Source organism: Fulmarus glacialis, unplaced genomic scaffold (assembly GCF_000690835.1).
Source record: "Fulmarus glacialis isolate BGI_N327 unplaced genomic scaffold, ASM69083v1 scaffold6729, whole genome shotgun sequence".
NCBI lineage: Eukaryota > Metazoa > Chordata > Aves > Procellariiformes > Procellariidae > Fulmarus > Fulmarus glacialis.
Window position 1 is genome coordinate 436 of NW_009232536.1, and position 15081 is coordinate 15516.

The 15081-nt window shown below is 39.8% G+C and overlaps 1 protein-coding gene across 1 annotated transcript in view; it reads right to left on the bottom strand.

Moving 5' to 3' along the window:
* Positions 1-2141: 2141 nt before the first annotated feature.
* Positions 2142-15081, bottom strand: part of LOC104081993 (alcohol dehydrogenase [NADP(+)]-like) — a 19121-nt gene continuing 6181 nt past the window's right edge. The window contains 7 exon segments of the mRNA XM_009584934.1: positions 2142-2514; positions 6799-6885; positions 8367-8439; positions 9487-9686; positions 10272-10467; positions 13189-13340; positions 15062-15081. The exon segment at positions 15062-15081 is cut by the window's right edge and continues 18 nt beyond it. Of these exon segments, the coding sequence (XP_009583229.1) occupies positions 2449-2514; positions 6799-6885; positions 8367-8439; positions 9487-9686; positions 10272-10467; positions 13189-13340; positions 15062-15081 (794 nt within the window). The 3' untranslated portion in view covers positions 2142-2448.

The window sequence follows — 15081 nt, forward strand, 5'->3', positions numbered from 1 at the left end:
CTCGCACAGCAGCAGCGAAGCCGTTGGTGGAGACCCGGAGGCTCATCTCCCCCCGTGTGGGTCAAGATAAAAGTTCTCCAGCTTCAGCTGCGCTGTGTTACCCCATGCAGCTGGGAACTGCAGGCTTAATAGAGATACAGAATTAATCTGTTTTTCTTGGGAATTCTCTCTGCCCGCTTACTTTTGATTAAAGAAGTAACTAGAAAAAGTTAATTGGGACCCTGACATTAAAGGGGGAAAGAAGTCTCAAAGTCATACACTGAGTACAGTATTTATTTAAGAGATGCACACATACAAGTGGAAATACATGCAACAAAAGCCATTTTTCTCGGCAGGATGACTGCTGTTAACATTCTACATAGCGCCTTCAAAGTAAAATTGCTTCCCTACTGATTTGCAGTAAGAACCCTATTCAAAGTCACCCATGTTTGATTAGAATAATAAAAAACCAACAGGGATTTCATTTCCCTTAGAAGAAAATGTCCAGTCTAGTAAAGAATCCTAACTGAGCTGTAATGGCTTTCTCCACTGAGGTAAATTCAGCTGTTAACATTCTACATAGCGCCTTCAAAGTAAAATTGCTTCCCTACTGATTTGCAGTAAGAACCCTATTCAAAGTCACCCATGTTTGATTAGAATAATAAAAAACCAACAGGGATTTCATTTCCCTTAGAAGAAAATGTCCAGTCTAGTAAAGAATCCTAACTGAGCTGTAATGGCTTTCTCCACTGAGGTAAATTCAGCAGGAAACAAATTCTTTAAATTTTACATAAGGATTACAAACAGTGATAAACAGGTTTGTTCCAGTTCAGCGGCACGCTGTGAGGCCCAGGGCAGGAAATACTTGAGGCGGCATTACGCTTGAGATGTAGTATACGCTTGAGATATATAGTTTTACTATAGGCCCACTGTAAATGAGGTTATCAAAACTAAAATAATCTAATTCTTTAATTTTTGAACTATTTGAATACAAAGGATTATTCTTCTACTTCTATGTTTGTTATTGCTACAGGAAAAACAAAAATAAGTGTTCTTTATTTCACTTACAGTCAGTTAAGCTTTCTTTATCCAGCAGCAAACGAGGAGTCATGCCTATGAGTGTCTGTGAATGGCATCAGCAGATCTGAAAGAGTTCCTTTGTTTTAAATCCAAGAGGCCTTTAGAAACTCTGCCTTGCTACCCTGTCTGCATCAAGGCAAATGAGCATTAATCCTATTTTACAGGTAGAGAAAACCAAAATAAAGAGTTAACATTGCTAAGGCCACAGAAGGTATCACCATTGGAGCACTGGTAGGTACTAACGCCTCAGATGGCTGGAAAATTCATTAAGAGACTGAGACAAAATAAAACCGTTGTTAGTGCTAGAGCTCCAGTCCTGCTCAACAGTGTATCAGCACTCAGTAAATTAGTCCCTGCCAGGCAGTAACACAGAGACGTGGCAAGTGGGAAAACAGAGGCGCAGAAAAGGCAAATTACTTGCCCGGTGTTACCAGCAGGACAGCAGAAGAACAACAGACAGGACCAGCTCTCCCAAGCATCAGCCCTGGCAGCAGTTGAAAATGTGATGTTAAAATGGAAGGGGCCCTCTGACAGGTCTTTGCTCTTACTGTATAGTCAGGAACTAATTTTGTGACCTTCCAGAACTCAGACTGGACATCTTTGGTAAAAAGACACTGGGCAACTTTATGGGGAAAGCAGGATGTTTTTCTACAAGACTTGCTAAAAAGTTCTTGAGGCTTTTGTGATAGGATGATCAGAGCTATTGTCAGAGCTGAAACCTATCCATGTGACAAGCAACAGAGAGGATTGCCCTGAAGGCCTGCTCCAGGGTATGTATTTATTCTCCTCAAAACTACAGGCAAATTAAAAGAAAAAGAAAATAGAGAAGAGAGAATTCTAAGTCCCACAAGTACTCTAAAGGGGATAAAAAGCACTGGGCATGGCTGGTTACTTGGGTTTAAGGACATAGTGCAATTGTAGCACAATTCACTTTATTCCCTGTATGAAAATATTAATAAAGGCATCAAAGTCGATGGCTGAGCAGTTATTTAGTCTTAAAATATTTCATGCCTTTCCCCCCCCTTTTTTTTTTCCTCATGGTAATAACTAAAGCTTTCAAAACTGTTTCACAGGCAGTAAACCCAAGTATCGCCCTAACCTGATGATGACATGTTTGGAACTTGATTTAGGCTCCCCCACTCTTTATCTAATCCCCAAAAGATTTGATGCTTCCAGGAGCTTGCAGTCATTGTAATAAATCCACAAACTTTGACATGGAAGCTACAGTATCTCCAGAAAGGAGGTCAATTAGAAGCAGTACATTGTAACTAAACCTACTCAGGAAGGAAGGTTTTATTTGGACAGGCTTTTTGACAAATTGTGGCAACAATTACTTTGTGGAAGGGCATGCAGAGGAGCATGTTATACAAACACCTTATTTTCTAGTAGTTAATAGGGGTCATTGAACGGGTAATGGGGGTGTCCAGCATCTCTTGCTACTAGCTTTCCATTCACCTGTGAAGTAAACAGACAGACTCCAGTCAGAAAGATAAAAATCCATTCTTACTCTCAGTTTCAAATTCTGCATGGTTTAGATTTCTAAATCTTCATATCCCAAACATCTGGGAGCATCTTCTTCAGCTTAAACAAGAGCTGTTCCCTCTACCCCTGAGTCCTCTTAGCACTTCTTGAAAGAAAAAAAAAAAAAATTTAAAAAAAAAGAGATAGATTTCTGTAGCCTAGAGCAAGAGTCTTTCAAGCTGCTAAGGCTTGAAGAATTAGATTAAGAATAGTTAAAAGCCTTTTGCTTTGTAGCCGTTATTGAGTAAGTGTTGTAACATGCACACTTCAAAACACTTTATTATGGAGTCAGAGATTTGCTCATGTTTCCGTGATAGAGAGATCCTGGACTGCTGATTTTACAGATGGGTAAGATGAAACACATTGAATAACTTGTTCAGGGTCATACACTGAAGCATTAATAGTGTCACTGAACTCCTTCATAGCACTTTTTGTTTAAGAACATTTCCATGGAAGACCAGCTTCACCAGCTGTAAAATGGGAATACTGAAACTGATGATCACAGATAATGAAACAGAGGCTCAGGCTGGCCCAAAAGCAGACGTGGCCATGCAAAAGTCTCAATTCCTACATCCCACCTCTAAGCATTCAGATGCACAAGTTGCATTTCTATTTGCACTAAGTCCATTGCAACACCCCCAACTTCCGAGGAGCTGAGGTAAAACCTTGCTCCTCATCTATAATGTTTGGGGAAATTTAGGCATTGGCAAAGAGGTACACACCTCCCTGGGTGACAGACTAGCATCACTCAGCTAAAACTTCTGTTAAGCGACTAATGACTGAATAAAAGCTGTGTTAGAGAAATCATTGATTTTTATACATATAAATGTGATTTTTATACACGTGATGCTAGAGATCACTCAAAATGTTATGGGGGCAGAGGGAACCACAGGGACTTTCAAACCAAGTATCCACTAGCAAGTCCCTTTATTAGCTTTCAGTATAAAACCTGCATTTCAAAGCAACAACTGGAATCCCTAGTAATGAATTGTTTACAGTGACTACTGAAGTGTGAAATTAGTCACGTGGGGGCACTAGAGAGCAGAAAACTAAGATGTCAAGGTTTAACATTTGACTGATGCTCAGATTAAAATAAAATAAAGCTGAAATGAAGCTGTCAACTAAAGGCAACCCTTAAAACTGTGGACAAAACTATCACAGTATCTTCAGGTTTCCTCATATTCTCTTGAGAGCCAATAACTTCCTCATGTTCCTAGAATTCATATTCCTCATTTCCCCCCACCCTGTTTCTTTCCCTGCATATTTCACTACACAGAACAGCCCTTCAGGTAAGCATTCTTGTTCGCAGCATGCCAAGACAGCAGCTGCCAGAAGCAATGTTTCACATAGCTGATTCCAGTCTACCCCAGGAATTTGAGAGAAGGAAGTGGGGTAAAATCAGCAGTGAACACACTGCAGGTCAACGGTAGCTAACTATCTGTCCTGGTTTCGTCTGGGATAGAGTTAATTTTCTTCTTAGTAGCTGTTACAGTGCTGTGTTTTGGATTTAGTAGGGGAATAATGTTAATAACTAAAACATCAGTGTGTTAAGTAGTGCTTACCCTAGTCAAGGACTTTTCAGCTTCTCATGCTCTACTGACTGAGAAGGATAGAGATGCTCAAGAAGCTGGGAGGGGGCACAGCCAAGACAGCTGACCCAAACTGGCCAAAGGGATATTCCATACCATATGACATCATGCTCAGTATATAAACTGGGGGAAAGCTGGCCAGGGGGCCGCTGCTTGGGAACTGGCTGGGCATTGGTTGGCAGGTGGTGAGCAACTGCATTGTGCATCACTTATTTTGTATATTCTTTTATCATTATTATTATTTTCCCTTCCTTTTCCGTCCTATTAAACTGTCTTAAACTGCCCACGAATGTTACTTTTTTTTTTTCCCCCGCAATTCTCTCCCCCATCCCACTGCAGAGGGGGTGGTGAGTGAACGGCTGTGTGGTGTTTAGCTGCCTGCCAGGTTAAACCACAATCCTACCAAAAATAGACAGATCATCACGTGTACAACACCATCACTCCTCCTCTCCTGGCTTGCTAGTCATTCAAGTTTCACTTAAGTATATTCCTTGGCCAATTATGTGTTTCCAAAAGTTCAGATTTCAGGCTGGTGCAAGGTAATTTCCAACTTCTATCCAGACAATGAACTGTTAAAGTATAAAGCAACTTAAATTGTCTACACGCAATGCAATAGCCTCGCCTCAGGCTTTAAACAAAACACAATGTGGAGAAGAGTGGCATAACTATTAAGAATTTGTGGTTATATATCAATGAAGTAAAGCAAGAAAAAAATGTTTCGTCAGTTATCATAGGAGCTCTGACATCACTGCCATATCACTCTTTGAAATTCAGACACTATAAATTACATTCATAGAGGAGATAGGCATGAAAGGTTAGACAGGAATTTTAATTCAGAGTTGATGAAAATTCTTTCCCATAAGCCCAGAAGGGATGGGCAGGAGACAAAAGGTTCCGCTAAAGATCTTACAGCTACAGAGTCGTGTTTTAATTCTCCTCATCTTGCTTCTTCCTGTCTTGTTATCTGACAGTATGGCAATATCTTTGAAGCCCAGCTGCACCACATTCACCCTTTTTCTAGTTGGATGGGCTAGCACTTTGAACTGTATTTCATCTCTCCTTTGTGAATCACTGTGATCTGATCAGGTTTCCCAGGTAACAAAAGCACATTAATTATCCCCAGCTCATCCAAGCCAGGCTACATTCTAATGTATTTTGCAGTTTCATTAACAAAACAACTTTGTTTGCAGCACAAGTAGCAAAACACTTGAAAGAAACATACTGTAAGCAGCAGGTGTGCTTGTCACTACCACATTCACACAGATGAGCAGCTAAGCTTGCAGTTTGGTGTATAGACTCCTGACCCGTAAGCGCAAAGATAATTTTGGTTGCAGGGATGTGGGAGTTTATATTTACACACACATACTGAAGCAACCCTACAGTTAAAAGCATGGCCTTGAAGCTCTCATAAGCCCCAGCATGACAAACAGTGAAAGCTATAACAAGTATCTACCCTTGATATGAGACAGTAATTCATAACTTCTCTTTTCTAACTCAGACTAGTCACTGATATGCTCTCAAGTATTCAAAAAAAACTCAGTAATAAATCCTGGAGAAAAGCTTTCCCCAAAGAACTCCCATAGCCAGTAGCCACTGACTACTGAAGAATAATTTACAGGCAGGCAAACTGTTGGAGAGACAAGGACATGCTTGACAGCTTCAAAATTTGCAGAGATCTACTGTATCTATGCAGTGTACTGTATGACAGAGAAGTGATAGATCACTTCAGGCTCATTATAGCACAGTTGCCATATGTGGTCAGCGACGCACTAGGGAGCGGCAACAGCTCTCTGTTGTATAGTCGGAAGCAGGACAATAAGAAATGAGGAACACTATAAAGACAGGAGACAACAAGGCACTGACTTTTTTTTTTTTTTGCAGTGAGGGGAAGGGAACAAAGTTAGGATCTTTAATATAAGAAAAGAACGACCAAGAGGACTTCAACACTTACAAGGCATTGGTTCTCTAAAAACAGACTGGCATCTGATAGCACGTGAGGTAAGGTTTCATGTGACAGAGTAAACTACTGATCCTAAAAAATGCTGCAGCTAATGAATTTGGGAAGAAACATACAACAGCCCAACCCAAACTCCTTGCATTGGAGGAAGGTCATTACAACAGATGCTGAAAGGGGGGACATCCAGTGGAGGGGAGTGGACAAATTCCCTCATGTGACTTCCACAATGGATGTGGAGAACTAACAGCACCCTGAGTCTTCACTGATCTTAGAGGTTTATGGTATAAAGTAGAGAGGGACAGTTGGAACAAGGAATACTTCTGGAGGAATGGCATGGACCTTAGCCTGCTTGTACATGAGAAGAACAAATCAGCAGGAGTTCGGTAAGATTTGAAGTAAGATGGGACTCTGGTTTAAAGGCCCATGGACAGGTCAGTAACGAGAACTCAAAAGAGCCATCAGCGGCCAAAACAGAGGAGAAAACTTGTCAAAAAGTTACCTTTTTTTGTACCCAGCTTTTGAAAAATTCTTTCATCTTAGATACCCTAAAAAGATGTAGTGTTCTTATGAGTAAGTAGTTCTGATGGGGACAGTAAAAGAAGGAAAACTGCAACAACCCCAAGTTGTGGCCACATCACATAATGAAAACTAATAGAAACATGAGAAATTTACCGTAATCATTGGCACAATGTAACGCCAGTTTTTATTCAGGCTTCCAATATGGCTCATCTCCTCTTCTGTGAGGCTGAAATCAAACACCTGGGAACAAAAGCAAGAGGCTTTATTCAATAACCATAGGTTTTTAATATTTAATTGATGTTGAGTTTTGCCTCTTGGTTTTGTTTCCTTTTTAAGTCACAACCATCCCCTTGTACCGTGAATTTCTCCAGAGATCCACAAGCAATAGAGCTGACTTAAAGGCAAAAAGGTTCCACTTCTCAATAATCCAGGACAGAATGGAACAGCAGCAGTGACCTGAGACATTGCTGATTATTTCAGTGTTTAATTTCAGATGACAGTAGAATACAGTTGTAACTGAGGCAAACGCACACATGTACACACACAAGACTGGAATAATTTATTAAGCTGTAGTTACATAATATTTCTTTTGTACTTTCAAAAAGAAAACTTACATGCTATATTAGAGTTGGAAGATCCTAGTGTTAAAACCCAAGTAAATTAAATATAATGTGACTTGTAATATTTCAAACACCTTCAGAAGATGCAACTTTGATAAGTCTGAGCTTCAAATAGAGGGAATTTCCATGGAACTCTGATCAATAGAATTTATGTATCTGCAAAAATCTTGGCTTCAGACAGCATTAGTTTGTCTTCTGTTTATAAATATGAAGTTGCAATTAAACTCATTTTATAACAAACACCAAAACAAAGGCTTAAAGCCTGATGTATTCATACATTTGCCAACTCTAAGTTTACACTGACACTGCATAGCACTCTTCCACAAAGATAAAAAGCAGCAGGACTGTTCCTCCAAGCAAGTGCTGCCTATTCAATCAAATATTCTGTTCCCATGAAGATTTAAACCTCGAGTAACTGCAGAGTTTACTGGAGTTTCTTGACATTTCTAGCAGCATACTACATGGCAGAACTCGGTTTCATGGAAGTAACAGTTATAGAAACAAGTCCGAACTTAAAAACTTGTAACCAGCCTATCTGTATGATTAAGGGCTGAAAAAAAGATCAAGGCGTGATTCAGATACTTCCCTGCAAATTATTGGAAGTCAGAGTTTTCAAATAATTTCTAGAGTGAACTGTTTCTACTTCAGACCAGAAGTGAATCACTCTAATTCTATTCCTTCAGCATCATTAGAATGACAGTTTGTTGCAGAAATAGTCACCAGCCCTCACTTGCAGGATAGAGCAACTGTTATTCATAAGCAAGAACCACTGAACATCATTAGAAGACTCCCTTGTTCAATAAATTTGTATCTCAGATAAATTTCAGTAAAGATTTTTCATTTAACTTCTACAAAGTACATTCTTTACCTTTTGATAACAAGACTGTGCATGTGCACGTATGCACACACTTACACACTTAGTTGCTTAAAGCATATCAAGTTTGTTTTCCAAAAATGTTTACCCTCCCTTCTAAGCATGTGCATACATTGATGAACAAGTATGAACCAAGTGCCTCAGCTTGTTGTTCTGCAAGTAGTAGGACAGTATATTATTCAAATAAGAGGGCATTGCTGAAACTCCTTCCCTCCATTTAAACTTACCTGGAGATTCTGCTGAATGCGAGTGGGAGTGACACTCTTGGGAATGGCAGCCACTTTACGCTGCACTTGCCATCTGTTAAGAGGAGGAGGAGAGAGATTTTCTGTGCGTGTAGCTCAAGAACCACGATATTTATTTTGGTTGAATAATAATCTGTGGCATCAGAGATGCCTCTTATGTTTCTATGTGAAATAAAAATACCCAGAAGAGGGCTGACATAGCACTGTATTGTATTAGGACCTAGTATGTCCAAGCTCAAGCAAAACAGTAGCCACTGGACTAATCAATGAGAGGAAGATGTTCATGCCTTTGAACAAGCAAGCAAGTTTCAGGTGCTTTAAGCTAGAAAGCCAAGAAACAGTCAGGAAAAAATGTACTTAAGCATTTTACGCAAGTTCTAACATGACAACCACCGAGAAACTAGAAGAAAACCCAGATCCCTCAAGTGCCTGTCTAGTGGTTTGAGCACAAAATCTTGAACGTGTTCAGCTGGCAGGGTAAATTGCTGCTGCCCAAGACCGTAGCAGTGATATTGATAGATACAGAGCCAGACAAAAAAAAAAAAATGAGGATAGAAATCCAATTTTACTTTACAAGGTGCTGATCATATTCTGGATATCACTCAATCATCTTGTTTCCCAGTATCCAGCAGCTGCCTTTTGCTATATAAAAAATAAAACAGCAAACAGTTCTTCACTGAGAAGAAGGAAGGTCCCTTCCTCAGCCCCTCTTCCTGGGAGCCCATTTGAATGCAGTAGCAAGAGCTCAAGGGTTCAAGAAACTGACCATGTGCAAATTCAGCAGGTGGCACTCAAATGTGATGCACTGCTGCCTTAATTGTCCTACTGCTATTCCACAGCCGAAAAGCTAGCAAACTGTCCCAGGCATGGATCCAGGCCCTGAATGGAACACTCAGATCTAGTCCATCCACCTGCACTAAGGCAGGATCAACTCTACCAACTCTGTAAAACAAGCACCAAATGGGGTTTGCGCTCTCTGTGATTTTAACTCCCCACCAATGGGGAAGAACACGCAGTTTAAGTAGATTCCTTCTAGCTTGCATGTTTTGCTTTATTTAAGGCCAGGTCCCAAATGCCACCCTCTCTCACAATTGTTCTGTACCTGAGGACGATCTGTGCAGGTGACTTGCTGTATTTTTCTGCCAGTTCTTTGATCCCAGGTTCTTCTAGAAGCACAGGTTCATCTGGGTGTTTCCACATGCGATCTGGAGAACCAAGGGGACTGTAGGCAGTGACAACCAGTCCTCGTTTCTGGCAATGAGCTATCAGGTCATTCTGAGCTAGGTAAGGATGGCATTCTACCTATTAAAATGACCCACAATGAGTGGCTAGAAACAACACAAAACTCTAAGCAAGCAGGAAGTCAAAAGCACAGCAGAACCAAACACATCACAGGAGGTCATTCCAGATTCTGGAAAACCTTATGAGGATGAAGTTTAAGTTAAGGAAAATAAAAAGCTGGCTAGTAGACTAAGTTTACAGGAAAAGGAGAATAGATCGCCTAAGTTTAGAGTGCTGGATTTTCCCCATGTACCAAACAGATCACCCAACAAGCAAGGAAGCTCTCTATAGAAGGGATTCAAGTTACTCCCTCACAGTCTTTCTTTCTTATAGAGTAAAATGATCCTCACAGGGAAGACGAACTCTTCCACAGACCTGTTCAACTAAGCAGGTATAAATGGCCACAGGACATGGATATAGGCCTCTTCCCCACAAATTAATTTGCCTGGAAAGACCACCTCTGTGTGCCTGCTCCTGCAGAGCCAACTATATTCTTCCCTGTACATCAGAAGCTGCACCCCTTGTGCTAAACACGTAGCATTGGTTTGCAAATTGTTCCTATGGATACATAGGAAAGGTATTTGTCCTCTCCTTTATTCATCTTACCTGGAGCACAGCTGGTTTGACAGTAGCCACACTTAGTACATCATCGATCTGATGACTGTTGAAGTTTGACAGCCCAACGGCTTTCACAAGACCTTTTTCTACCAGCTTCTCCATAGCCTTCCAGGTATCCTTGTAATCAGTGTAATCGTAACGCATCGTGTTATCAGGATTCTTTGGGAAGAGATTGTCCCCTCGTCTACAGCATCAAAGGTAAAGTGTAAGTACATATACCACATTATTTATATTATGTTAGTTCTTCACTAAAAGAAACTTTCCGCAAAGTATTCTCAAAAGCTTATACATAGTTTGGAGGATAGAGTACAAACTGAGCAAATTTGTCTGTTGAATTCCATTATGCTGACTTAACCTATAAGAAGTTATTTCACATACAGTCTTTCCTATGTAAACTTGTTATACAGTACTTTGAACTACTTGCTGATATGGTAGTGACTACACAGAACTGATAAGCCACCATATACACAGCAGCAGCTCTTTGCACACTTTGATCCTACTGAAACAGCTGATTTGGAGAGCAGCAACTCAGAAGGCGGCTTTAGTTTTTCAGTTTGTTTTTGAGGGAGGACTAATACTCTTTATAGTCTGTTTGGAGCTGCTACCAAAGGGATCTTGGTTTAAGAGCTACCTAGGAGAGACTGCATTCAAAGTACACTGGCTTTCCCACTCCCTCTGGATTCTGTAGGAGTGTTAGCACTCGATACAAGTGCAGATTCTCACAGAAGTCTTAGCATATACATGTTGATTGTAGGTTGGGTGTGTTTCCAGTTAGTCATACCAATGCATTTAAAAAATAAAATAAAATTAAAACCAAAACCAAACAACACACACAAAGAACCTGGTTATGCCAGGCGACACCACCGCACTGCCAAAGGGCTGTGACTGGTCTCTGAGCAGTCCACGCTTGAAGGGGTGCCAGCAATCACCCTGGAAGAGCGCTGCTTCATAACCACTGCAGGACTCTGCTAGCTCAGATCTCGGAGACTGTCTTACGTTGCTCTAGCTAAGCGGTGAACAGTGTGAGAAATGGCAGCAACTGGGAACAAGGGGAGATGGTTCTTGTTCATGTCATTGATAGATCTGGAACCAAAAATAACTCTGAAAACCTCATGAGCTCCCAACTCAGAAAAGCAGCCTTATACGTCAGGAGTAAATATATTAAGTGAAACATTAATTTTCAAGACGTAGAGGCACTGTGATTTTCATCTGGAAGTCTATTTTAATTTCTGTGTAAATAACATTCTTTTGCTTAGCTTCCCAATACAATAGGCATTATAGATAACCATGCATTAAAACAGTTGAAGTAGAGCTAATGAAAAACTGTAGAGTTAACAGTTTCCAATGAGAAAACATAAAACTGCTTTATTAGAACGTCAGTTTTGTCAACAGTTTCCACTACATCAAGCATATTTAAATATTAGTAATATCTAAATATACATCATTATTTGTGTTATGTGTTATTATCAAAGCAATGTTTAATGTTTTTTTTTCAATCAACTGGAAAACAAACCTGTTTCACAATAGGGGGAATTTTTAGTAGTTCTTCCTCCCAACCAGCTCTAGTTGAAAACACTTCCTCATTCTGTCATGCTGAGGAATACATTTATACTTTGAGCGTCTTTCCTCTTACCGTTAGTGTTGTATGCTTTGTAAAATTCAGTTCATATGACTAGAAGGGGGAAATAAATGTTTTCAAATTTGCAGAACAAACAGAAGCCCCTTAAACTGACAGGGTTTCCCCTGTTGAGTGAAGTCTCCATGCAAACATCTGGTCAGGAGATTTATTCCCCCCCTGCCTTTTTACAGATTGTAGGGATGGGGGGGCAGAACTGCTTCCACAACTACAAGAAAATAAAGCAAGGAACTCTGCTTCTGATGGAGTGGTAGGATAAGTGCATTTAGCACTTAACTGGAGAACTTTCTCACCCCATATTTCCTCAAATGTAGAATTAAAGTGTCATAAGAAGTGATTTTCTTTTCCTCCTCACACAGGTAACACCATGATACTGCATGTGCTTGGCCACTCCAGTACAGTTAATAACTATTAGTGAAAAGTGCTGTCGTCTTTACAAAACACTTAATTCTCATTTTACAGTCAAGTAAAACTAAGGCACAAAGCAGTGACAGGATTTCTTCAAGGTTATCATGTAGGTCATAGCAGAACCGAGAATAGCTGCCACACTTCCCCAATGTCTAGACGAAGATACTAGGCTATTTTAAACTTCTAATATATTTTAAACTCAACAAAGATTTTACCTCGCAGCAAGCCAAATTTTCAGCTAGTGTAAGATAGCAAGCTTCAGTATAGAAACCTGTCCCATAAAGCTTTATTACTTTTTCCCAGTTAGACTCCTTTCAGTTACCTAACTTTGGCATCCATGCCAAACTGTCGTAAGTTTAGTGATCCTAATTTCATTACCTAGTTGTCCTCACTATTAAAAAATTTAAGTAATTGCTTGAAGATTTTAAATGAAGACTTAATACCCATTTTTCCAGCCTCATCATTGCTAAATAATGAGAACAATTATCCCTTTTCTATTTACAATACTTCTACACAAATCCAGAAATTTTGTCTCCTCTACTGTATGTTTACAGACATGCTACAAATCTAACAGTAAAAAGAACTCTCACCCAACTGAAATTCAAAGAAGAATGAAATTTGAACAATTGTTTCTGTGAATGAATGGACCAAATATGAGTAAGTGTACAGGTTATGGGTAGAAAAGAGTGTCTGTATGACAGTCTGAAGGACTACATTATTAGCCACGCTGAAAAACATCTTGCAGGCAGTATACACAGGAAGAAATTCACAGCCCAGAAAGAAGCTCCTCAGGACATAACACCAGCCACTTACATAAAACTGGGGTTTCTGCTTTCTGTGCCCTTTCCAGGTAGAACTTACTCAAAGGCATGAGGCCAGTGCATGAGGTACAGGTCCAGGTAATCCAGTTTCAAATCTCCAAGTGTTTTCCTTAGCGCTGGTTCTACGTCTTCTGGGTGGTGCTTTGTATTCCAGAGCTTTGATGTTACAAACAGGTCCTCCCTTTTAATAACCTTTAAGAAAGGTAGGAGAGCATAATTTACTGGAAGAAGTTCGGAAAGGGAGTTGTAGCAATTCCCCAACTAGCTTTGAAACAAATAGAACAATTTAAGTTTGGGGGGATTTTTTGGTTTGCCTTTTTTTTTTTTTTTTTTTTTTCTTCAAAAAAAAAAGGTAACAGATGGAACTTACTAATTAAACCTTTCAAAAATATACTGGATGGAGAAGAGCGAGAGAAATGCATACTTATATTAACAAGTATACCAAATACTTAGCAATTTATTAGAAGTTTTGAAAAATAAAACAATCCCCTCCACACACACACTCTCTTCTCCAAACTTTCCAATTTAACAGTTAAAGCCACTACCAAGTGTGATGTGGCCAAAAGAAAGATTACTCAGTTTATTCATATGTAAATTTTGTAATTTCAATTTAACAATTCACATATTCTAGGCCAACCAGCTAACTTACTATACTCATCAGATGTTACAAACCAAGAATGCTTCTCATGGAAGACTGTGGGAAAATAAACGGAAGTAGTTTCCCCAAACCTCTGCACTTGAGTTTCTAGGTTCTGGGAGGAACACACTAAGAATTGAGCACCCTGTATTGGAAGGATAAGATGCAGAAATGAAACAAATGGAAAGTTGGTTAACTAGGAAGTATAAAACACAAAATGGAGATCATATTTGGCAAGCTGAGGCACTGAACACCATCAGAGGGCAATTCTCGCTGACTTATGTAGGACCAAGTTTCACTCAAGGCTATACTTCGTAGACGTTGGAATTGCTTAGCTTCTCTCCTCCAACCATTCAGTTATTTGCATGTTTCACATGTGACTGTTGTATTCAAAGAGAAAAATGTTTTAAAAATTCTAGTTTTAAGTTAGCTAGCTAATAGGAACTGAATAAAAAAGTCCTATGCTTCCCTATATTAGTTACCATATCTAGTAGGAAGGAATCCTTGGGGCAAGCTGAAAACAGCCTCTGTCAAGCTATTCACATAACAAAGAGATTGCCCTAAAGCCAAGGCAAGAGCAGGAGGAACACAGGAACAGAAGAACTTTCTTTCCAGGAGCTCTGAGGCTGTACAGATAATCCCTCTGGCCCCTTGGGCAAACAAGAGCGAGGGGATGAATTTAAGATTCCACCTCAGGTCATCCATATGAATGCCTGTCACATTACTTTATATTTAGGCCATGGACTCTCACCGCAGGCCCTAGAGTCACAGTTACCAAACCTTCAAATGCAATCACTGTTTTTTAAAAAAAAAAGTAAGTATTTACTCATTCATATTTGATCTATAACCAAAAAACCCACAGTAACCGAATTTGCTATGGCTACCCACCATTGTATGCTGTTCTAGACTGGGAAACTAGCGTAATTTTTCATATAAATCATGGCAAATATTTTCCATTTTAACTACTGATTCTGGGAACCTCCAATTTTTTGAACACTCAAATTGGGATACTTTGCAGGGGTGGGGGAGGGAAATTAAAAAAGGCATTTTCTGTAGTTTCCATGCAAACATTCCTGACAACCTTTTCTCCTCCTGACAGCCAGGATGGTTGTACAGCCAAGAAAGCCCTCTTTCATGCCTGCTCATGATTAACAACAAACAGCTGGGAAAGACCAGGAGGAAAAGCCACAAAAGTTAACTTTACACTCTACTTTCAGGTCACAGTTGTAAATTTTGATACAACATACAGTCAGCATGGTGGTTCTTGTGTTTTTACCTTGTTGAGCCCAAGGCATT